This window comes from Monosiga brevicollis, genomic scaffold, assembly GCF_000002865.3.
Source record: "Monosiga brevicollis MX1 MONBRscaffold_4 genomic scaffold, whole genome shotgun sequence".
NCBI classification, from domain to species: domain Eukaryota; class Choanoflagellata; order Craspedida; family Salpingoecidae; genus Monosiga; species Monosiga brevicollis.
Window position 1 is genome coordinate 731,793 of NW_001865041.1, and position 22,070 is coordinate 753,862.

General features: G+C 54.4%; 7 protein-coding genes across 7 annotated transcripts; 3 read left to right on the forward strand and 4 right to left on the reverse strand.

Annotated features, from left to right (window-relative positions):
- Positions 1 to 315: 315 nt before the first annotated feature.
- MONBRDRAFT_6293 (uncharacterized protein) lies at positions 316 to 5,060 on the forward strand (the record flags this gene model as incomplete). The annotated part of the gene is made up of 8 exons (XM_001743604.1): positions 316 to 538; positions 693 to 1,507; positions 2,153 to 2,268; positions 2,372 to 2,487; positions 2,582 to 2,892; positions 3,021 to 3,883; positions 3,999 to 4,101; positions 4,170 to 5,060. 8 exons carry the CDS (start codon positions 316 to 318, stop codon positions 5,058 to 5,060), a joined length of 3,438 nt encoding a protein of 1,145 aa, XP_001743656.1.
- Positions 5,061 to 5,338: 278 nt separating this feature from the next.
- Positions 5,339 to 8,004, reverse strand: MONBRDRAFT_23441 (uncharacterized protein; the record flags this gene model as incomplete). The annotated part of the gene is made up of 10 exons (XM_001743849.1): positions 5,339 to 5,468; positions 5,585 to 5,681; positions 5,803 to 5,911; positions 6,021 to 6,071; positions 6,154 to 6,234; positions 6,341 to 6,382; positions 6,461 to 6,532; positions 6,659 to 6,776; positions 7,232 to 7,275; positions 7,384 to 8,004. 10 exons carry the CDS (start codon positions 8,002 to 8,004, stop codon positions 5,339 to 5,341), a joined length of 1,365 nt encoding a protein of 454 aa, XP_001743901.1.
- Positions 8,005 to 8,162: 158 nt separating this feature from the next.
- MONBRDRAFT_23442 (uncharacterized protein) lies at positions 8,163 to 9,506 on the forward strand (the record flags this gene model as incomplete). The annotated part of the gene is made up of 4 exons (XM_001743605.1): positions 8,163 to 8,480; positions 8,565 to 8,618; positions 8,750 to 8,841; positions 8,990 to 9,506. The coding sequence occupies 4 exons, from the start codon at positions 8,163 to 8,165 to the stop codon at positions 9,504 to 9,506; spliced, it is 981 nt and encodes a 326-aa protein (XP_001743657.1).
- Positions 9,507 to 10,057: 551 nt separating this feature from the next.
- MONBRDRAFT_23443 (uncharacterized protein) lies at positions 10,058 to 12,925 on the reverse strand (the record flags this gene model as incomplete). Its single annotated transcript, XM_001743850.1, has 12 exons — positions 10,058 to 10,248; positions 10,383 to 10,463; positions 10,587 to 10,653; positions 10,741 to 10,847; positions 10,991 to 11,366; positions 11,458 to 11,682; positions 11,796 to 11,854; positions 11,954 to 12,042; positions 12,201 to 12,268; positions 12,408 to 12,594; positions 12,709 to 12,764; positions 12,851 to 12,925. 12 exons carry the CDS (start codon positions 12,923 to 12,925, stop codon positions 10,058 to 10,060), a joined length of 1,581 nt encoding a protein of 526 aa, XP_001743902.1.
- Positions 12,926 to 13,444: 519 nt separating this feature from the next.
- Positions 13,445 to 14,606, forward strand: MONBRDRAFT_23444 (uncharacterized protein; the record flags this gene model as incomplete). Its single annotated transcript, XM_001743606.1, has 3 exons — positions 13,445 to 13,606; positions 13,702 to 13,824; positions 13,920 to 14,606. 3 exons carry the CDS (start codon positions 13,445 to 13,447, stop codon positions 14,604 to 14,606), a joined length of 972 nt encoding a protein of 323 aa, XP_001743658.1.
- Positions 14,607 to 15,296: 690 nt separating this feature from the next.
- On the reverse strand, positions 15,297 to 15,986 carry MONBRDRAFT_6298 (uncharacterized protein; the record flags this gene model as incomplete). Its single annotated transcript, XM_001743851.1, has 2 exons — positions 15,297 to 15,682; positions 15,941 to 15,986. 2 exons carry the CDS (start codon positions 15,984 to 15,986, stop codon positions 15,297 to 15,299), a joined length of 432 nt encoding a protein of 143 aa, XP_001743903.1.
- Positions 15,987 to 17,359: 1,373 nt separating this feature from the next.
- MONBRDRAFT_14950 (uncharacterized protein) lies at positions 17,360 to 20,490 on the reverse strand (the record flags this gene model as incomplete). The annotated part of the gene is made up of 11 exons (XM_001743852.1): positions 17,360 to 17,495; positions 17,604 to 17,716; positions 17,820 to 18,063; positions 18,157 to 18,341; positions 18,490 to 18,624; positions 18,804 to 18,902; positions 19,006 to 19,769; positions 19,879 to 19,976; positions 20,100 to 20,148; positions 20,241 to 20,313; positions 20,392 to 20,490. Coding segments are annotated over 11 exons (1,995 nt in total), but the record flags the coding sequence as incomplete, so codon positions are not given.
- Between the last annotated feature and the right edge of the window lie 1,580 nt (positions 20,491 to 22,070).

Below are 22,070 nucleotides of genomic sequence, written 5' to 3' on the forward strand. Positions count from 1 at the left end.
GATAGGGCCGTCTGTGGAAGGGGTGGATCGGTGATCCACTCCCAGCAACAACAAAGCCCGAACACACACACGCACCCACTGTGCCACTTGCCCAGAAGCCATCGTCCGCCCCCCCCCCCGAGCTCCTGGGTGACTGAGACCGGATCAAGCCCCGGTCCTGCTGTTGGGAACAAGCACTCTCCCATTCTCAAGCCTCAATGACAGAGGCTCGCGCCCATATAATCACAGCGCGCCCGGTTTTGATCCACAGCGAGTGAAGAGGACGGCTCACCCTGGACCGAGCTTGTGCTCAGAGTGCTGATGGCAACAAACACCATGGCGAGCAACAGCACCGCCATGATGCAAACCTTTACCTTGCGCACTCCAGCCGGCACGAGCCAGCTGGTGATCTTGCGCCACCGCATCGCACCATTCTCCCCGACTATGCTCAACCTCAGCCCCGATCACTGCCTCAACAGCATTCCTGCTGCAGACCTTGAGCTTCAACTCATCGAAGGTGTCTTCGGTCGTGTCTATGTCCTCTCCCGCATTCATGGAGGTCAGTCTGGATCTTACCCGTGCTTTGGAAAGCACACCCCGCATGAGTGGCCCTCCTTTTGAAAAGAGCCTGCCTCACAGTTCAGTCCGGCATCTCACCCCTAATTTGCGCCTCGTGTCGACTGGCACTTCAAATGGCCACTGTCACCTTACAGATGAAGTCATTCCAGTCAACGTGGAAACGGTGCCCACCAATACCAACATGCCTGCACTGCATGTCATGGTCTCGGACAAAGCCCGCGGCTTGCCCCTCCACGAGTTGCTGGGCCATCTTCTACGCAACGCCTCCCCAGCACCGACTTCCACCACTGCTCCCGCAACCAGCACTTCGAGCAGTGTCAGCAGCTCAAACGGCACGCCCACCACTAACGGCAGTCCCCTCGCCGCACCGCACGGCCCATATGCTCCCACTGCCCACGCCCATGTCTATGCCCACCATTCCCAACCCATGACTCATCACAATGGGCTGCTTCCTGCCCACGCCCACGCTCACGTTCATGCTTATGCTCATGCCCACGCTCTTGCCCACGCCCACGGGACCGCCCCGCCGCAAACTTCCAAACGTGGCACATCAAGCCAAAGCCATGGCGCTCGACGCAACAGTGCCTCCAACTCATCGCGCCGCTCAAGTACATCGGGACGGCGAGCGTCCGACGCCACTGTTGCTGCTGCTGCTGCTGCTGCCGCCGCCGCTGCCGCCGCCACACCTGCTGCTGACACCAATGACCATGCACCAGCATCAACCCCTTCACCAGCACCACCCCTGCCTCTTGTTTCCGATCTTGGCGTCACAAGCGAAGAGCAACACGAGATTCACCTGCGCTGGACCCTTCCCGCCGCGGCCAATCCGGACACGGTCTTTGACATGCAGATGTGTCACAATGATGCGTTTGCTGAAAATGATATCACGTCTCTCGGTAGTACCAAGCTCACTGATGCCAGTGCAACAGCCATGACTTGCGTCGTCGAGGTTCGCTCTGCCTTTCTTCACCCAGTCTTGTCGTCCAGTCTTGACCCTGAGAATCGCTACCTCCTTTTCCCCCACCCCAAAGCACCCGAGCCTCTTTGCTGATCTGCATCGCTTAACCCCCTTGTTTAGAACTTGACAAGCAACACAACGTACTATTTTCGCGTCCAGCCTTCCCTGCGTCAGGACATGCTCACTTGCTCTGCAGTCGTCACGTGCGTGTGCTGCTCCATGTTGCTTGCCGATCTGCAATGCATTTTGCGATCTGTGTGCCGCCCCAAATCTAACCTCCAATTGCTCTCTACTGGGCTCGGCCCGATCGCAGTGGCACCACACGCTCGGGACCGCCGCTGCCGCCACTGGCTCTCACATGCACGGGGCGGAAGGCCACTAGCATTGCCCTCAAGTGGAGCAAGCCGGATGACATTGGCGGAGTCCCCATCACCCGCTATATCTTAGCGTGGGACAACGGGTTGAGTGAGCGGTCCCCGCAGGACTTTGAGGTCCTCATCGAGACCAAGGAACGACGTCACAATGCAAGTGACGTGCCGTGCTTACAAACATTGCGATGCCATTGCACGCATGCCTGTTCGTTGCCCTCGCATGAATGAATGACACCTCACCGTTTGTCAATGCGCGCACCATTAGTTGACTGACCTCAAACCCGATTCCTCGTATCGATTCTTCGTCATGGCGGAGAATGAACATGGCACATCGGCACCATCGTCTCTGCTTGAGATTCGGACCATGGTGGCCAAAGTCAAGTGCGTCGCACCCCGTCTTTTCCTTGTTGTTTTCATTGATTTTGCTGTCTCAACGCATCACCCCATACACCACTCGCCTCACTGCTCAACTGCTTGCGAGTAGACATGCCGCGCAAGTGTCTTGCAATAGTGTAGCGCAGACGACGGTTGACCTTAGCTGGGAAGCCATTCAAAATGCGACAGAGTACATCCTGGAGATGGATGATGATAGCGGCTACGGTGAGTATTCTCTCCCTGTTCGCGCTCACGCATTTATCCGGCTGGCTCATCCCCGACATGCGCCTGGAATGGTCACCCTTCTCTCCATTCACAGGCTTCCGACCAGTATATACTGGCATTGATACCAACTACAAGGTGGTGGACTTGACGCCAAACTGTGACTATCGGTTTCGACTGCGTGTCGTCAACCCTCGAGGCAAGGGTCCAGCTAGCGAAGTCCTTGATATCAAGACGCGCCCTGAACGACCAGCTGCGCCTGGCGCTCCCCGTGTCCTGGGTCGACCAACTCAAGACGCCCTCGCACTTGAGTGGACCGTGCATCCATCCGCTCAGGACAATGACACCCCCCCTTCCTACCTTGTGCAGCGTGATGCTGGTCAGCCAGCTCAAACCATCACCAAAAAGGTCAGATGCCATTCGGGTACTCATCTGCGCTAACAGTGTTGGTCGTTATGCACTTGAACGTTGTGCATACCACTTGCGTGTACACACGCAACAAGTTAACCGCGTCTATGCCTGGCGCTGTTCCATAGGGCACTACCACGTTCAACTATCAACCGCGCGAGCCATTCGCTGTCGTGTACGCTGGACCAGAGTTGTCGTGTCGCTGCCAAGACTTGAAAGCAGGGCACGTCTATCACTTTCGTATGGCTACGGTAGATGTGGGTGGCCAGTCTGACTGGTCTCAGCTAACGCGCACTACCACAGCCCCCAACGTGCCCGGCCCTGCCGAAGATGTCACTTCAAGTGGCATTACTGCGCGGAGTGCCCTCGTACAGTGGTCGCTCCCCGCCTTTGGTGGCGGGGCCGTACTGTCTGGCTACTCGATCGAGTGTACCCCACAAGGCGCGACCGACGGTGCGAGCAATCCGTTGCTACTCGATGCCACAGAGCCCAGTGTTTTGCTTGATGACCTTGCTCCTGGCACCCCGTATCAAGTTCGAGTGCGCTGTCGAAATCGTGCTGGAGACGGCGACTGGAGTGCGCCTTGTACTTTTACAACCTTGGCCGATGCCCCAGCCCCGGTGACCAATCTTCAAGTGGTTAAAAATGCCCCCCGCGAGGTGGTGTTATCCTGGATGGATGGGCCTGCACATGGCAGTGCGATTGAAGGCTACACAGTCGTTGCCATCACTGGGCAGGAGCAAACGTCCACCAAGGTCAAAGCGCCCACTGTCACTCTGAAGACGTTGAAGGCCTGTACGGACTATCAACTATTTGTGCAAAGCCACAATGCTGTCGGCATGGCCCTGCCAAGCAAGGCTGTGGCCTTGACCACCTGCGCCACTGCACCAGATGCGATGCCCCCCCTGCGCGTCATCGACGTATCCTCGAATGAAGCCCGTGTGGCCGTAGACCTACCTCTGGACAATGGCGCTCCCATCACGCTTCTTCGGTGCGTTTGACGATCAGACAACAAGCCGCGTGGAATTCTCGTTGGGGTTTCTTGCCTAGCGCGCGCGCGCGCGCCTACATTGACAGCAGCTTGACCATGACTGTGTCTGTGTTAGATTCGAGATTGATGGATCGAGAATTCTGGACGTGACAGTAGGCGAGGAAACGGATTTAACCCGCATTCCCTTGCCCAATTTGCAGCCCGACACGAGACACAAGGTCTGTTGACACTTGGCGTGCTGCCCTCCTGCCCGTCAGTTTCACCTCATCCCTGAATCTGCTTATAGATACGCTGCCAGGCCGGCAACAAGGTCGGAGTTGGTGCGGCGAGTGCAGCAGTGAATGTGCGCACGCAAAAGCTCCCCCCTCCACCCCCAGCTCTGCAAATCGTCAGCGCCACACATAACACCATCAAGCTGAAATGGACAAGCCAAGCCGATGTCTTGGAGACAGAAGTGCTGCTTCGCCTCGGCACTGGCGAAGAGAACATTGCCTTTGCTGGCCGGGCCAAGACTGCGCGCTTGACAAAGTTGGAACCCTCTCAGAACTACACCTTGCGTGCGCGCGATCGCAATGAGATCGGCTGGGGCATGCCTTCAGATCCGATGGAATGCTCCACCATGGCTGCACCAGTAGCAGCCCCTGAGCTACCCAAGACCGAGAGTGATACGTTACGGAAATCGGTGCACATTACCTGGCCCAGCCCTCAGCTACTGGAAGTGCAACTGCGCGCTGTGCGCACCGCGCACACGTGTTGTGTACGTACCAGCCCGGATACCGAACGCACCGTTCAACTGGGCCTTGAATATCAAACCGTGGCAAATACAACTCTCTCACAAGTCGAGCTGTTGAACCTGGAGGCTGGTGCAGATCTGGAGCTGAGAGCCCGTCATCCTGGAGGCTTGTTCACCCAACCCCAGATTCTGGGCATCCCTGAGGAACGCCATCAACCGAGCAAAGTTCAGTCTGGCCGTGGAAGAGACAGCCTTGCCTCCAGCACTGTACACACTGAAGATGATGGCCAGCTCGTGAAAAAAACACAGGAACGATTTCGAGCGGTGCAGCAGCGACACGCGCGCAAGCGAGGTTTTTCTGTTTCCAGCGGCCAAATGGTGGCCTTTGTGGTATTTTTGTTGCTAGTCGTGCCCATTGCGTTTCACGTATATGGCAGGGACTAAAGACGTGCAAAGGGTTTGATGCTCAGACTGTCGCCACCACGTCATCGTCGTGGTTGGCTGGCTTGGTGCGCAGAGTATGTGGTAAAAGTTGGTTTGCAACTTGTGTTGGTCAAGGCCTCAATATATAGCAGGCCATGATGTCTACTTAGGGCTATGAGGCGAGGGTGTTGATTGTGTGCGCATGTGTGTTGAGATATTCATCAATCAAACGTATATTGTGGTTTTGATTTTGGCGTAGGATGATGCAAAGGAGTTCGTGTCGTGGTGTCCTCCCTTGATTAACTCGTTGTTTCATTCTTGTTTTTCTTTTCGTTTTTGTTTTTGTTTTTGCTTTTGTTTTTGTACTGGCTGCCCAAGTGCGACAATTTACTCGCCGGTGGACGCAGAAGGCAGCATTTGGCTGTTTGGCTAGGAGTCCAGATAATCGAGACGTCGATGAAGATCCGACTCGCCTAGTTACACATCCAGTGTCAACAATCCAATCAGCGGGGTTGGGAGACAGCCATCATGGGCACGAGATGTACATACGAAAGCCATAGGATGTAGTGAGAGGCATCATGTTAGCCGGATCTTCGGATAGCAGAAGTTTGTCGGCATTGGGGTCGTCCCAGACCTTGATGTCTGCATTGATGGGTTTGGCAACACATCCGAGATTACGACAAAGAAAGACCACACCCTAGCCATTTGAGTATATTGCGCTGGCATAAGCATGGGCATAAGGAGTTCGAGTGCGAGCACATACCCAGGTCTTCCTTTCGAAGCAGACGAATGGCTTGCTCAACCACGCCTGAGGCACGGTGCAAGGCCACGAGGATATCCAAATCCTTGGCCGTGGTGGTCTCACGAATCACCTAACCCGGTCCAAAGTTGCTGAGCTCACACGAGGCACACGTGGAGCAGACCACGCGTGTGCTTCTGTGTGTATGTGGTTGTGTTGAGAATACAGGGAGCAGAACATACCTGGAGCGTCGACACGAGTGGGTCCTGCGATGTGATCAGCGCTCGTTTTGGCTAAACCGTGGCATGTAAACAAGATAAGAACTGTAAGTTGTGGGTACACTTTTTGACACAGGCCGATCAGACAGCAGCACACCGGTGGGGCTTGAGACGAATCCAGATTGAGCACTCGACTGCGATCGGGCTGAAACTCGAGAAAGTCACGGGTATGGTGTGGCTATCAGGGCCAGCGCCAGAGCCAAGGCAAGACTGGTGAGGAGGGGAAACTGACAAAGCGTATACTGCCTCGAAAATTCTCAATGGGTGGATGCACAAGAACAGACCGATTTGGTGGGTGTCGAGGGACGAGGCAGCACCTTGCCAGTCTAGCGCACACAGTGTATGAGTCGAAACCGTGTTCGACCATTCTTGAGAGGAAACAGCTAGTTTGCGAGGCGACTTACATGCATAAGACGAGGCTGAATAACCTTGACAAAGCGATTCTTCAAGGATTGCCAATCACGACCCACCAACACCTGGACGGATAGAGTGATGAGCACACCGTCATCATCATCGTCGTCATCACCACCACCAGCAACAGCAGCAGCTCAACAGCAAGACGCAAAAGTGAGAACTGCGGGATAAAACGAGAATGCACACACCTGTTGGTCAACCATAGCCTTCCACAGCGCCGTGCCATTGTAGGAAGCCAGATGACCATTGCGCGAGACGAAATCCTCAATCACGCGGTCATCGTCTTCATCAAAATTACGGGCACGCCTAGCGTGAAAATAAACGGGCCCGAAAGAAAACAGTGAACATTGAACCAACGAGTTGACACCTGAAGAGGAAGAGAGGCGGGAAGCACGAAGAAAAGAGCTCTCCGCGACTCGGTCTATTTGGGCTTACGCGCGCTTGCGTGGATTGGAGGCTTTAAGAAGAAACATGCGGCAGTCGAGGAGTTGCTTCTGCTGAATGCATTCTTCCAGCCAATCAGCAGAAAACCAGCCCAACGTTGGCGCCAATGATCCTGCAGGAAGGAAGCTGGAATCCCGGTGTTTGGGTATCAAAAAATGCGGCACAACAAAGAGGCCAAGGCGAATGAGGACATGGACAGAAGGATGAGTGACAGCGGACTACAAGCACCATAAGCCTTGCATGACAGGCTGTGCAGGATCACGACCACGCCATATGAGGATTAAGCGAGAGAGCATCAAAATTAGAGCGGCGCGCACCAAAGGTCGGCGTCCTGCTTGTTGGTGAAGATGGCGCCGTGTTGCTAGAAGGCCGAAGCCCAACAGGACAGAAAAAGTGAGTCGCCGCTTCAGCAGCAAGAGCACCAAGTGAGTGTCACGTATGGAAATGATGGCGGCAAGCACCAGCATACCGTAGCGGCATCTTCGAGGCGATGACGGTCGCGGCAAGGCGCCATGTAGACGTAGATGGGGCGGCCGTGGCCGTGAGAGAAGAGACTTGCGCCGACGCGTACAACTTGATTGGCAGGGGGCGCAAAAGTGGTGGGGGTGGTAGCGCGTTCATCTGAGCTAGCGATTGGTCGCCCCTCCATGGCCTGAGTCACTTCGACGTCCAATGCCGGCGGCTTGCCCTGCACTTCAGTGCCCGCCGCTGGTGCATTTGTGGCGGTCGCCTCTGAGACGGCAGCAGCTATGACTGTGGTTTTGCCCTTGCCTTTGCCCTTGCCCTTGCCTTTGCCTTTGTCTTTGTTCTTGCTACTAGCCTTGCCAGGACCAGCAGGCGTCTCTTTCTCGGAACGTGTGTCAGCCTCAGCCCTATCAACCGCAGGCTCTTCACGCTCCTCAGACGCACTGCCAGCATCTTGCGTGGCGGGTGGGGCCAGGTCATTGACGTCAGCATCGTAGTCCTCGTCCTCCTCCTGCGTCATCGGCGGTGCCACCTGAGACATGGCCTCGGCTGCCGCTGTGTCTGCCGCTGCTTGACCTCGCGTCTTACGCGGAGACGGCCCAGGAACCTGCTTGGTACGCGCCATCGTTCCTATCTCAACTTCCGTTGAAAAAAAAAAAATTTGAAAAAAAAAACTCGAAATTCTCCCAAGGATTGTCAGCATTTACATTTAGTAATGGGCTTTTGGCGCTTCAAAATTTAACAGAAATTCTGGTTTCTCTTGGCGAGTGGAAGCGGTGAGGGATGGGGCACAAGGGTCTGTGGCTGCAGGGTCTGCGGCTTGTCATGGCAGCCTTGTTGTGTTCGGCGACGCTATCAGAGCCCCCACGTGCTTGGATCCACTGTCGGTATACCTCCTCTGCTGAATGCACTCCTGTTGTGAGTCTGTTGCTGGGCTTGCAGCGAATGGGCCACCTCGAGCTCCGGGGCTTGGTGGACGACTCCACCGGCGGTGATACTGCGCATCCAGTGCGCCGCTTGCTTGCCACTCACAATATCCCAGTGATTGTGGCTGCTTCTGCCTTGACTCAGATCGATGCTGATCATGACTTTCTGCTTGAGGTAGTGTGTTGGTCTTGAGTCCTGGCCACCAGGTATCTTGCAAGGGCTCCCACTCACCCCATCACCCCGCCACCACTTGATCAGGTGGATGCGCTAGCTGAAGACTTTGAAGCTAGTCTGACGGAAAGCACTATCCAGGTGTGGCTTAATGTCTTCCGTGACAAAAGTTTGAATTGGAGCGTCAGCATCCTGTGTTGCGCGCTACGTGTCCTTGGTCAAGCAGGCGGGCCACTTCATCGGGTTGCTACCGCTCTGTCCTTTCCTGCTAGGTGGCTCGCTATCGCAGAGAGGACGACTACAATGCCTTTGCCTCTCAGATCCTCTACCCAGCCACCGATGCAGCTGTAGCCGCGGACCTGGGGTTTGCCAGGAGCAATCTTGCAGTTCTGACGACGATCGAGGCGTCAGTGCGCGCTCACCGATCGTAGCTCGCTACGCCAGACATAGCGCAACCAAGACGCTCACTTGAAACTGCGCTCGCGGCCTTCTCTTGACGATGCGAATTCTAGACAAACCACCTTTTACGAGATTTTGCACGGCTCGCCAGCCTTTTACGTACCTCGCCTCTTTGCCCCACAACCACCACCGCAGATCGGGGTCGAAGGAGCGAGTGATGCGCGCTGGTTCTGGCAGCCCAGCGACCCATCCCGCAAACGTATTGCCGTCTTTGAGCCCAACGACGGCGTTTTCCGCAACTCCATCTTTCCGATATTGGTGATTGAAGCCGTCTTCCGGGTTGATCCGGAGAGCTTTGCCTCGGCCTATATTTGCAACACACAGAAACTGGCCGCCAACGAGCAGTATCGTGCCATGGTCTCATTACGCAGCAAGGCTTACAGGGCTGGACGAATGTCATTTGAGCGAACCTACGACATGGACTGGTTTTTGACGACCCATACAGATGTGGTGCTGAGTCACAACTGGGACGATGCCGCGCGCTGGGACACGGAGCTAGCAGCGCTCCAGCGCCGCTTCCCGTTGGTGCATAACAACCCTCACTTCCACGTCAGTGACGTCAATCGCTGACCCTTGTGATACAATCAAACGACCCGCTCCGGCTCACACTGTTCACTGTCCTCGGGCTCTGTGTGGGATATCTTGCCTTGCAACTAACTCTTGGTGAGCTAGGATTGCGGCTACTACTACCCAGATCACAACGTCGAATTGGCCCGGAGCGCCCTCTTACAGGCACTCAACCACGTGTCGAGCCCGGAGTATGAGAAGAAGGTTTGACCCACCTCCTCGCACCTGGTGCATCCACGGCTAGGTTAGGGCTACAAACATGACATGTTCAACGCTAACGAGGCACCCCGTGCCCTCTGATGGTCTGAACAACGTTTATAGGCGGTGGCATGCCTGGAACGCCTGAGCCCGGTGCTAGCAGGAAATCAAGCACAGTGGCTTAAAGCACTACAAGGAGTCCAGGAACGAGTTGTAGCGCGGGCTGCGGCACGGGCTGCGCCCGGGGCTCGCGATTGACGTCTGAGACGCCACATAATTCTGCATGTGTCAATTTACAAATACACTCACACAACCAGATCAACTCTTCTTGCATTGACTCAAAATACTCGCTAGCATCATTTTTTGAAAAAATTGGCAATCGAAGCTTGCTTCTTCTTGGTGGAGCCCCCCTTCTTCTTGCCAGCGCTTGCGGCACTAATGGCCTCGCTCGCCTTGCGGTCTCGTTTTGCCTTGAGTCGCGCAAACTCAGCTTGAATCTCGTCCTCTGTCAACGCAACTTCTTCTGTCACTGTTTGCTCCTCCGTCACTAAAGCGCCCATGTATAGACGCACGGAAAGAAGGGCAGACCAGAGACAACATGCGGCATGAGAAGGATGAGAAGCTACACTGCGAGGGGGACAACGCAGCCGTTAACCTCGGCTCCCCGACGACAGGACTAACCCAGGTAGCCACTGTCGTTGACAAAGTTCTTGTTCTTTTTCGTCGTGAGTACTTTGACGCGTGGAATGCTGGCCAGCAGCTCTGCAACGTGGTCGCGAGGCAGCATCAGGAATCGGTGCGCCGTTTGCCAGATGCACCAATGGGCATGATGACTTGTCAAGCGCCAAAGAGTGTGGCCAGTGCCAAGGGACGGTGAATAAGTACCTTCGTCCGTCTTTTCAGCCAACTTGAAGCTTTTGCCTGCTGCCGCCACTGCTCCTGTGCTTGTTCCCTGAAAGAGTAGCATGGGCATTGGAAGTCGGTACAGAATTGAGAAGCATGGAAGAATCGCAAATCCAAAGCGAACGGACAGACTCACCGTAGCAGTACTCGGTGCACTTGATCCACTCTGGGCGGTACTGGAGGCGGATGAGGTTGAAGCGGCTTCATCTGGATTCGGAGCCGCGTCTGCCGCATCAATGGCCACTGTCAAAACGCCCAAACCCGACAGAACAAGCCGGTTCGCACGCGTGAGCAAAGCGGTTGACTCGTGTCGCGCGGAAGCACTGGGGCTCGCATCATTTGCAAGGTGACACGCTCCGGAGCAAGACGGTGATGGTTGATCGTACCCATTCGACCATTGGCATCCATACGATACTTCTTCTGAACCGGCGCTTGCGATGGTTTCTTAGCACTGGGGCTTGGGGTATCCGACACAGCACGCTTGGCATCGTCACCAGACGCCTTTGTTAAATTCTTGGCCTGCTTTTCTGTCTGTGCCTTGGCTCGCGATGCGGTTTTCACTTCTTTGTTCTGAGGCTCACTCTTTTCGGTCTTTGGTGCAGGCTGTTCGCCCTCGTTGTTCTGAAGCTTGGTGGACTCGGTCGGGGTCTTATTGTGAGAGGGCGGCCGGGCGCTTGGCGCTGCGGTGTCATCCTCCGAATCGGAGTCATCCAAAAGCACGCCCTTTCTTTTCTTTGGGGTGGGCTCACTCTGTGTGGGTGCCTTGAATTCAATCCGCATAATTTCACGGCCGCAAGGCAGTCAGGAATACGATATGGCAGCCATCGAGGGCACACGAGCTGCGAGCGCTTACCGAAGGGGTGGCAGGCTTGGCGGTGGTTGCTGACGCTGATTTGCTGCTGGCAGTTTTGAACAGGCTGGGTTTACTGGGTTTGGCCTCTTTCTTGGCTGTTGTACTTGTAGCATTTGTGGAAGCGGGAGTGCTTTTCGAAGATGATGTCGACGCCGTGGGCGTGGTAGCTGCACCTTTGTCCTTCTTTCCTTGTCCAAAAAAAGATTGGACTGATGTAGCCTTGCCCTGAAGGCAGGAGAAAGCGCATGCGATGGCCCGTTACAGGGGACATGGCACCACAGGTAAATGGCCCAATGGGTTTGCCAACATACTGACAAGCAGGCTTAGCCTTGACTGACCTTGTGTTTGGGAGGGGCAACGCCGCCGACCTTGGCGACGGCTGGTGGCAGGGTGGAACCTACGAGCAAGAAAAAAAAAAAAAAAAAAAAAAGTCGGAACCCAGAACGAAATACAATCAGGAGGGAGATGGTCAGAGTTAAGCGGCAGCTCGTCGCACCTAGTCGAAGCTCATCTGCCTCATTCTCCTCTGAGGCTTCATCAAACGAATTGACGGCTCTCACATCGCTACAGGCGATGCCACTAGACCTAGAGCAACAGTTTAAACAAAGAAACATGGCCATGCAGAAGAGCGTGAGGTTGCGCGAGGTAGCACGGCACGAAGACCATTATCGTGAGGCGAACAAGATGTCTCAGGTTGGGCGGGAAAATATGGCTTTTTGCACTGGTGCTGCAAAGGGACGTACGATTGCATCGCGCCGAGATTGGCCTTGACTGCATCATAGTCTGCACTGTACAGCACAGCAGCCGCATCCTAAATTGTGTGTTTTAAGGTTGTTTTTGGTGTTTCATTGAGTGGTCTTCGACATGGCAAATGAACGGAGCCATGGATGCAGGGGTACATGCAAGATCAGCTGCTGCTCCACGATCAGAACAACAGGGGCCAAACGGACCTTGGGCAGGCTGGCTTGTAGCGCGTAGACATGAACACTCGTGATTTGCTTGAGTTTGTGTTGCAGCGCAGCAAGCTCAGATTCGGAAACCACAGAGCACACCATGCGGCTGTGCTCGTCGACGCCCGACAAGAAGAAAAGCGCCTGAACTTGACCGCGGTGTTGGTCGTAATAGGCAAACAACATTCTGTGGCAAAGGGGAGCAAGGCACGGAACCAGATTGTGAAGCAAGGCACACGCCGTGCGAGGCTCAGGCTCAAGGGGATGCGCCGTTCCAGAAAGCGATCCAAAGGTGGGTTACCTCTTGGCAACGTTGGCTGGAACGCCAAGTCGACGACTCAACACCTTGTACGTGACCTGTGGGGCAGGCGATTGGGACCAGAGCAGCGAAAACGGTGAGGTCTGGTTGCGCATATGCGCGCCTCGCCATCAAACGGACTAACCACTTCATCATTGTCGTTGATGTATTCTTCGATGTTCTGCAAATACAGCGCATCCATCTGGTCCTCAATCGCCATCCTGGCCGGTAATCTGAGTGCCTGTGCCCCGGGGTCCTGCCAGTCTGTGTGCCTGTGAGAATGACAATCGCCCAAATTGTTGGTTCTGTTGCTTTATGCGGTTCGTAACGGTCACAAGAACCCCTCAATTGTCAGATGTCAGATGTCAGATGTCAGATTAGAGCGCAGGGAACGATGAAGATGAAGTTATTGCCTCGAAACACGGTGTTATTGTCAACTGCTTAACCCGAATAGCGTTATGGCTGGAAGTGTTTTCCGGGCTTGTTGTCGTTGTTGTGCATTCTTGCACTGTGCTGGCTTTCTTCTTCTGCTGTTGTAGTTTTTTCTTTGTGAGTTGTGGCACATCATCGTCATCGTCAACAGCTCCAACCCTCTGCCCTCAGGTCAGGAAACAGGACGTGAGACGACGACCAGGCACCCGTCTCGACGGCCCCGCACTCAGTGGTCTGGTGGGGAAAAGCAAGCTTGTCAGTCAGGGAGGCTCTGTATCTCTTGCCGAAGTAAGGAAACAAGGTGGTCATGTGGTTTCAAACCGCAGCCCCACTGGCCCGCGCGCGCGCGCTTCGTCTGGCGCCGGCTGTACATCAACAGCAACGCACCTTTCTCAACTGGATTAAGCGCCAGTTCCAACTGTCCCAGCTCCGTTCCCAATGGGGCTTCAAGGAGGAGGAATTCACAAAGGTACGAAGCCGGTAAAGCACTTTTTCCCGCACTTCCTTGACCACGAACACGCTTCCACCAATGCCACTCGCCTGACGTGTTGACACCACAAACAGGATGCTGCCGCCGCCTACCAGGCCGTCTTGGACACGGTCAATGCCCGTGACGTATCGGGCCTGCGCGCCATGCGCCGGGCCATCCACCCCACTGTCATGCAGAAACTGGAAAAATTCATGAAGGTACAGCTGCCGACCATGCCGTCAACCAACGCAAATCGCATCGATTTCTCATGACGTTGTGTTGGCCCTTGGTGGTTGACCTGCATGTGGGCTAGACAAACACGCAACATGTGGACATGGAAGTTTACGATGCAAAGATGGAGGGTCTCGTGGGCCGCATGAAGGAGGACCCCCAGAATCAAGAATCCACGGCCTATGTTATTATGATTATGAAGGCGCGTCTGCGCACCACGGTTTTGGGACATTGGACCCCTGAGGAGCTGCACCGCTTAACCACTAGCCCAGACCCTGGCACCAAGTCCACAGAGGCAGAGACTGACGCCAAGCCAGCCACAGGCCCTAGTCAACCAGCTCACAGCGAAGACCTACCCGACCGCGTTGTCGAGAGCCATTGCATGTTTGTGTTTGAGTCGCCTGTCGTGCGCCTGCAGACCGACTACCGATACTCCCCAGACCTTGTGCCAGAACCCGACTGGCAGCTGGTTGTTATTAGCGACCCTGTACCATCTGGAGACGCACACTACAGCATCACCGTCTTTGACGACCCCAACCAAGCGCATGACCGTGATGATAAAGAGGTTGGCCAACGGCGTACGACACAGCATACCCGCGACTACGATCGTCCGCGCGCTCAAAATGGCGACGAAGAACACGATCAACGCCATCATAACGATGACCGTGGTGCCCAAAATGAAGCATCATCAGCACGTGGCCGCGCCAGGAGCCGCGCTCGCAGCCACGAAGCGCGCCAGCCCCGGCGCCGGGGACGTCGCAACAACTAAATGAAAAGAGCACAACCCTGGTCAATGTGCCCATTCCCGATGCCCTCACAATTTTGCTAAAGATCAGACGGCCTTGCGCCATTGCTTAAGCAATTCATTTGCTTCTCTGTCTTCCCTGGGCACAGCCAAGTTGTCAATGGAAACGATGAATACATCCAGAATACCACCAAAAAAAAATGATTTGCAATGGGAAGTCAAAGAAAGAAAAAACAAAAACGAAGCTTTGTACAAAAAAAACATGCCAACCCTTAGCATCATGTACAGCGAGATGGCGCCCTGGTGACGGGGCAGACACAAGGCAAACGCAACGCACGGCGCCGTGCAAGCCCAAGGAGGATTACAAGAGGTCAGGCACCGGCGCGTAGAGTTCAAAGCAGGCTTTCCTGCAGCTGCTGGACCGTGTCCTATCGAGCATGGCAGCCAAAGAGTGAGCACTGGCTCTTGTTTCAGTGCTTTAGTTCAGCTGCCGCCTCATCCTATCCGCAAACAAACAGACTGTTCAAGGTTTGGGTGACACATACCCGCAGGACGTTGGGGAGCACTTGATCATAAATCTGCACGAGCCGTGCTGGGTTTTGCTGGGGGCCGAAGCGCCCCAGGATTTCTGTGCACAAGCAAGCACCAGGCACTGAGTGTCATTGGGTGCCCGTCAAGGCAATAAACGCGCACATTGATCGGGCCAACTACCTCTCACGCACCGAGCTGGTTGCAAACATGTGCCAACCGTACACAGCCGATCATGCAGGTGCCGCTCTTCAGGCCATGGGCGAGGTCACCAAATTCCTGCATTTGCTCACCATTGAGCGTGGGCTGGCTGCGCAACGCCTGCATCGCCGCAATCTTCTCGTGAATCACCTTCATTGCTTCTTGATACAGATTAGGAACGCTCTCCAACGTCTCGAGCACGCTGTGATCCAACACTACCAACGCCTGAGGATCCTGCGCCAGTACGGCCTCGGCCATCTTGAACTGGTCACAAACAGGGGAGGGGTGCGGGTTGCAAACAGAGCGGGATGTGGTGGTCCACAACTTGCGCGACACGGCAAACAAGCTCGTTTCGAGAAAACCCCCAACCCCTGCGCAGGGAGAAGCCCGTTGAACGACAGGAAACAGCGGTATCACCGCCACTGCCACCAACGACGACTGAGATGGAAATGACAATGACAAAAAAAAAAAAAGCTAACACGCCGTAGTAAACTACCCAAATACCTGCACTAACTCGTCATTGTGGGTATATTAAAACTGCATCAACTATCCCATCTGCTGCAATTAAGCGATCCGTCATATTTTTTTATTTTTTTTTTTCCTTTACGAGTGTTTGCTCGATCTCTCACCTTGACGCGCCGTTGGCAGCGCCGCTTCCATCACAACGCCAGCCATGTGGCCGTGATTGACCTTTGGTGCACAAAACGATCATGGTGAGTTGTTGCATACTTGAACGGGGAAGAGCTTCCTGTCAACCTCAGCTCGCGATCACCTTTACCTTTCGGCGTGTACAGGGCAGCTCGGCCTCCACCCAGCGGTCTGTGGAGCTCAATGGTATCCAAGGTTCGCAGCTAATCGCCGTCGGCAGTCATGGAAAAAGCCACCACGCATTGTTTTCATCCAATGGCATAGCACGCCACTCATGTCACCTCCTCCGTTTGGCAGTATCAAGCCAGTTCTTGGCCCGATGCCTCAAAGAGCTGCGCAGCCGGAATATAGTTCAGTTTGACCAAAGCATTCAGCTCGAACCGCTTGTGATCGAGCTTTCAGACTCCAGGTAGACCTACTTTTGCACCATCGCCACCTTCGCACCAGCTTCACCGCCCGATCCTTGCCCTTTTTTTTCACGAATCTCGCCATCTTGTTCAGGAAAACCCTCCGCGCTGCGCTTCAACAGGAGCTTCGACCTCAGCGTGATGTCGATCCCGCCTTGCAATTGATCTATCTGCTGCACGTCCTATCACCGCAGCATCAACCGCCAGCGGCTCGTATCGCCTGTACGTGAGCTCCACCGTCCCAGCGCATGAGAGGACGCAGGCAGAGATCGGCGGACTGGTCTGCGCGTAGCGAGCGCTCTGGAACAGGGCGGTTGTTGATTCTTGCTCTCTTTCACCCTTGTTGATAGTACTCTTGCGCCTGGCCAGCACATCCCCCAAAGCCGCCGTTTATGAAACTCGTCGTCTCTTTGACGTGATTCAGATGGACTTTGCAGAAAATCTGCCGCGCGAGGCGCTACTCCAGGTGTGTTCATGATGACCCGCCACTCGCTGTCATCCCCTTAAGTCTTGGAGTCTCGTGAGCTGCGCTTTGCGGACAGGGTGTCAACCTCACGTGTGTGCCGCCCTTGGCCCTTGGTCTACCATATGCCGTCAGCATCGCCGCGGATTTGCACTGCCCCCCCAGTTGAGTGAGTCTGCTGCCCGCACTTTTCTCCTTGAGCACAAGGCCGACCGACTCCTGGAGTGGCGCTTTCTGGACTCGCTCTGAATTGCGTGGCATCCCCGCAAGCCCTTTCCAACTTCATTGACATTTTACATGTTACATACATGTTAATCAAATTTAAACCCCCCCCCCCCCCCCTTGTTCTGAGCATGAAAAGAGCAGTGCAACCAAAATCAATTCACGCGCAAAACGCAAAAACGCTGGACCACACACAACAAAAACATGAAACACACAAAGAGCCGAACCAGACGCACGCCGTCGAGAACAGCCCATGTATTGGCCATGACTGAAGATCCAAGGCCCACCTCGTTGGTCCATCTCCTGATCTATCGAACCAATGTGATGCTGGTGCGAGCAGCATCAATCTGCAGCACGTTCAGCTCTTCATACACGTGAAGGCATTCATTGAACTCCTGCATATTGAAACCATCGCCGCGAGCTCGCGCCTGCGCATCTGCCAAGCTGTGAAGAAAACAAGGACATGCGTGCGTGAGATCTGCTGAACTTACCATCCGATATGCAGCCTTTGAGCTGCAACGGACAAGCATATGCAGAACAGTAGACACAAACCTAATCTTGTTCTCGCCGGATGTCTCAAATAATTTGGTAATGAGGCGGAAAATACTCGTCGTAGGATTGATGCGAGTCCGCTTGCTAGCGTTGCTGGCAGCCCGCACGGAAGCCTGGTATTCAGAAAGGAGCAGGGTGGGAGGAACATGTGTGCCTGGTGAGGATAGCCCAACTAAAAGTTGGTTCGTTCATCAGCCAGCAGCCCTCTGAACCCACCTTGCATGCGTCCATCAGGCGCAGCGCTTCATCAAAGTCATCCATCACCACTGAGTCACTGAAGCGAAGACGTGCCAAGGCCGTACTCAAGCGGAGCATAGCCAACAACATTCGTGCGGTGACGTGCCCCTCGTTGGGGTCATCCTGTGCAGTTTCGCGAAGGCGTGCGTAACGCAAAGCCATCTGCTCGGCCATGTCAGGCTCGATGTAGGGCTGATACTGCTTGGCCAGTGCCACGTAGTTGCTGCGATCGCAAGAGAAAACAGGCACCGGCTCATCAAACCCAGCACACTGGAGTCGATCTCGGCAATGCGTTTCACTCAAAAAGTTGACATACCGCACAAAGTCCTTGCTGAGGGGCTCAAACTCCAGCTCTGGAAAGTCGTTGTGACTATGGACGTAAGTAATGTGTTGTGCCAATCGAAGATCTGCGTCTTGATCGGGACGATCCAGTAACAAAAATACCAAATCGAAACGCGAGCGCAGGGCATCGGGGAGATTGATGTTTTGTGTCGGAGATTTCTAAGCGGATGTGTTCCGACAATCGCGTAGGGCGGATAAACATGAGCAAGGTAAATCAAAAGGTCCCACCCTCCACTCTGCCCAAAATATCAAATGTGATGCAAGTAGTCTGCTTCAACAAGGCACGAGTTGAGATTGATAGGCGTACTTTGATGTTGTATCTGCCATACACGGGGTTGGCCGCTGCGAGAATGGCGGACCGGGCATTGAGTGTCGTCGTGATGCCAGCCTTTGCAATGGAGATGGTCTGTTGTTCCATGACTTCATGAATCGCTGTCCGGTCCTGTGGCAAGCGAGGCACAGCAATGAAAAGCACAACAAACAGTGGCAATGGCCCACGGCGTGAGGTGCACTTTGGTGCTGAGGCACGGTTCAAGAGAATGCATCAGACAGGGAAGAGCATATAGAGCATTTGTGTTTTGTGGGAGGAGCGTGAGAGATGCGATGAATGTGTTGACATACCCCTTCGTCCATCTTGTCAAACTCATCAATGCAACAAACACCCATATCCGCCATCACCAATGCACCACCCTCAAGAACCAGCTCATTGGTAAGAGGATCCTATGTGCACACGCAGGCAGGGTCAGAGGGTGTTGACAAATTGGAGCGCCACCTCAGTTTGGGTGCTGTGCAACAAGCTCATCGAGACAAGAAAAACACGTACCCGCGTCACAGATGCGGTCAGACCGACGCCAGTTGAACCACGGCCGGTAGTGTAGACGGCGCGCGGCGCCAGGTCCACCACTTTCTTCAACAGCTGACTCTTGGCGACACCAGGATCACCCATCAGCAGAATGTTGATATCACCGCGAATGCTCATGCCATCAGCCATCTTGCGGTCCACACCGCCAACCAGGAGCAACAACAGCGCCTTTTTCACATCGTCATGGCCGTAAATTTCAGGCGCAATGGATGAGGAAAGCTTGTCGTAGATTTCCTCATCGTGCGCACCCTCCTCAATTTCGACGCGCATCTCCTCGGTCAACACCTGTTCGACGTAAGTCTTCTTCTCCTTCAGCATGACCTGGGCCTCGAGGTAGGTATCTGACAAAAGTCCGGCACGAATGGCGCGGAAGCCCGAGTAGGGCACGGGAAGAAAGATGCCAGTGATGGTCACCTGATCACCAGGGTTTGCCACCCGGGTGCTGCTGCCGCGAACGTAGACGGTCATGGACCGGGGGATGTGACCGGTGGGGACGTGCTTGGCCATCTCCTGGATTTTGAGCTCTTGAAAGCGTTCAAACTTTGAGCCACGCGTAATGAGGTGCAAGCGACCTCGGCGGCGGTTTGCCCGACAAGTGTCGCTGGGGCACTCGTAGAGGGGCATAAAGTTGGGTGCCTTGATTTCCTGGAAAATCTCTTGGTCGCAGGCATCACAGGTGTAGGTCGCCACCGTCATGCGCGGCTTGACGGCGGTTGCGCGCGTCACTGCATATGGGCAATCGACCAGAAACCATGAGCTGAAATGAACTTGTAAAAAACAACAGTTTGATGGGGGAGTGTCACCGGGCGAGGCCAAGAAGGTCGAGCGCCGTACCAATGCCCTCGACACGGACGAGTGAGCCAATGTGTGTAGCATCGACGTTGCGAATGCTGAGAGTCTTGGCATCATCAGGGACCTCAAAAACGACCTCACTGGAACCGACAAAAGAGGGAACGGCATCAGACACAAGAGGAGCTCATATGCTGCAAACGGTCAAGCCAGAGTGTCTTTGGGGGCGAGGCTGCACGACAGGCTGTGCAAGCAGAGTGACGTACTAGCGCCGGAGAAGCTCAGGAGGGTATTTGTGTCCAGCAGGTTCGCCCTCTATCCACGAGTATTGCCACAGGGTCAAGATGCAGCAGGTGAGAATCAAAGTAGAAATTGGTGCAAAAATGCCACACGCCTATCAAACCAACCGTCGTTCTGGTGCTGGGCTGCTAGGCTGTTGCGGTGTTGAATGTAGATGTCCAAAGTGCTGGGCTCCACATTCTAAGGAAAGGACAGGGTCAATCTGGGTCCGCTACGCACAATGAACCAGCTTGGAGGGTTGAGGGATGAGGCACCAACCTGCTCGGTGGGCTCGAGACTCTTGGCGATTTCATCGATGGCATCAGCAAACAGCGAAGTATAACGCTTGGTGTTGACAATAATGGCCTCGCACAGGTCACCGTGGGTCTGTGGATCACCAACAAGAGGTTCAATACGTGCACGCCAGTCAGCGAAGCATATCTGAGAGCAAGAGATCACCCAAGTGACTCACCGCCTGGACGTCATTGAGATCAATCTGAATGACACTGCGCTGACGGTTAACAATCTCTTGCTACATGAGTTCAAAGCAGGGGCACGCCAACCCAAGTGAGGGAGCGTGTGCGCTGTTTAGGATTTGAGACAAGGACAAAAGGCAGAAGGGTTGCTGCTACCCAAGAGGTCGCAAACGTACAATGGCCTCGAGATACTTGAAATGCAAGACACCTGAGCTGCTCTTGGATTTGAATTCGTTCAGAAACTGGGTGCAGGCGGCTAAGCAAACGAGCAACCCATGAGCAAGCAAGCAAAGAGAGCACCAGACCACTTGATCGCAGGAGAGAGAGTTGGACGGCATGATATGACATGGCTGGCTGGCTAGCTGGCTGTCGACCGAGGGCTGATGATAAAAAAAAAACAGATTCTCGCCAAGCTGACATCTAGCGACAGCTGAAACGCAGAGGTGACTGACCAGTATCATCCTCATAGGAGGGCACAACGGTGCGAGACGCCATGGCACTGGGGTGTGGCTCAGCTCGTGAGCTGAACACAAAGTTTGGCCGGCTCGACTTTGATCCGAGAGCCCAGGGGGAGCACCGTTTGAGCTCTTGCTCGAACCCGCTGCTGGAAACAGGTGCTCGATCGCCCTGTGACCGGAGAAACGAGAGTTTTGCTGGGTACCCTGGACTTGAATTTTCTAAAGTTCAAATCCTGCACCACCTACAGCTGCCTGACCTGGGCGCAACCACAGACGATTTGACCGAGGCCAAGTCTTGTTCTCTATCGGTCGCGCGCGCGCGTGATCAAGCAAAAGCAAGAATTGGGAACTGGCGACTGATTTTCTCCTTTTTTTATCTTTGTCACGATTTGGCCGTTAATCGGCGCCAATTTTTTGCGAATGCTTTAAAGTGGAAAAATATCAATCAGAATTATAGATAATTCAACAAAGTTGTGTCAAATAACGCCAGAGCTTGTGAGTGGCGCCGAAACTTTGGTCAAAGGCTGTTAGGTTGTCGAGCTGTCAGTGAGTCCAGGTCAGGTCGCCTTGCCCAACTGCCACCGGACAACGGCAATTTAAATTGGATGCTGGCCGCTCTGCCAACCTGCTCCTCAAGACGTTGGTTGACTGCCCTCTGCGAGTCAGGTTGTAGTTGTCGCACACCACAAGTTTGAGCACTGAACACATCCAAACCTTTCAGTCAAAGAGAGAATGGTTGAAGTGTGATTTTTCCAATCTTACCAATACAACAAAAACCAAGGCCTTTCCTTTCACTCTCAATGCAAGCTGCTGCCCATAGCAAAACGCTGCTGCTCCTGCAAGTCCGAGAAAGGGCAGCGCAAGAACTTGGCACGCCTTCCTTCCATCTCATTGGCCTTTGAAAAACTCAATGCAAGTTGCTGCCAGCTCGACTCTTTTGCCCTGTGACAGAGAATAGTGGTAACTGCCTTCTAGATTTCTCTCTCTCAAGCTCTCTCTCAAGCTCTCTCTCAAGCTCTCTCTC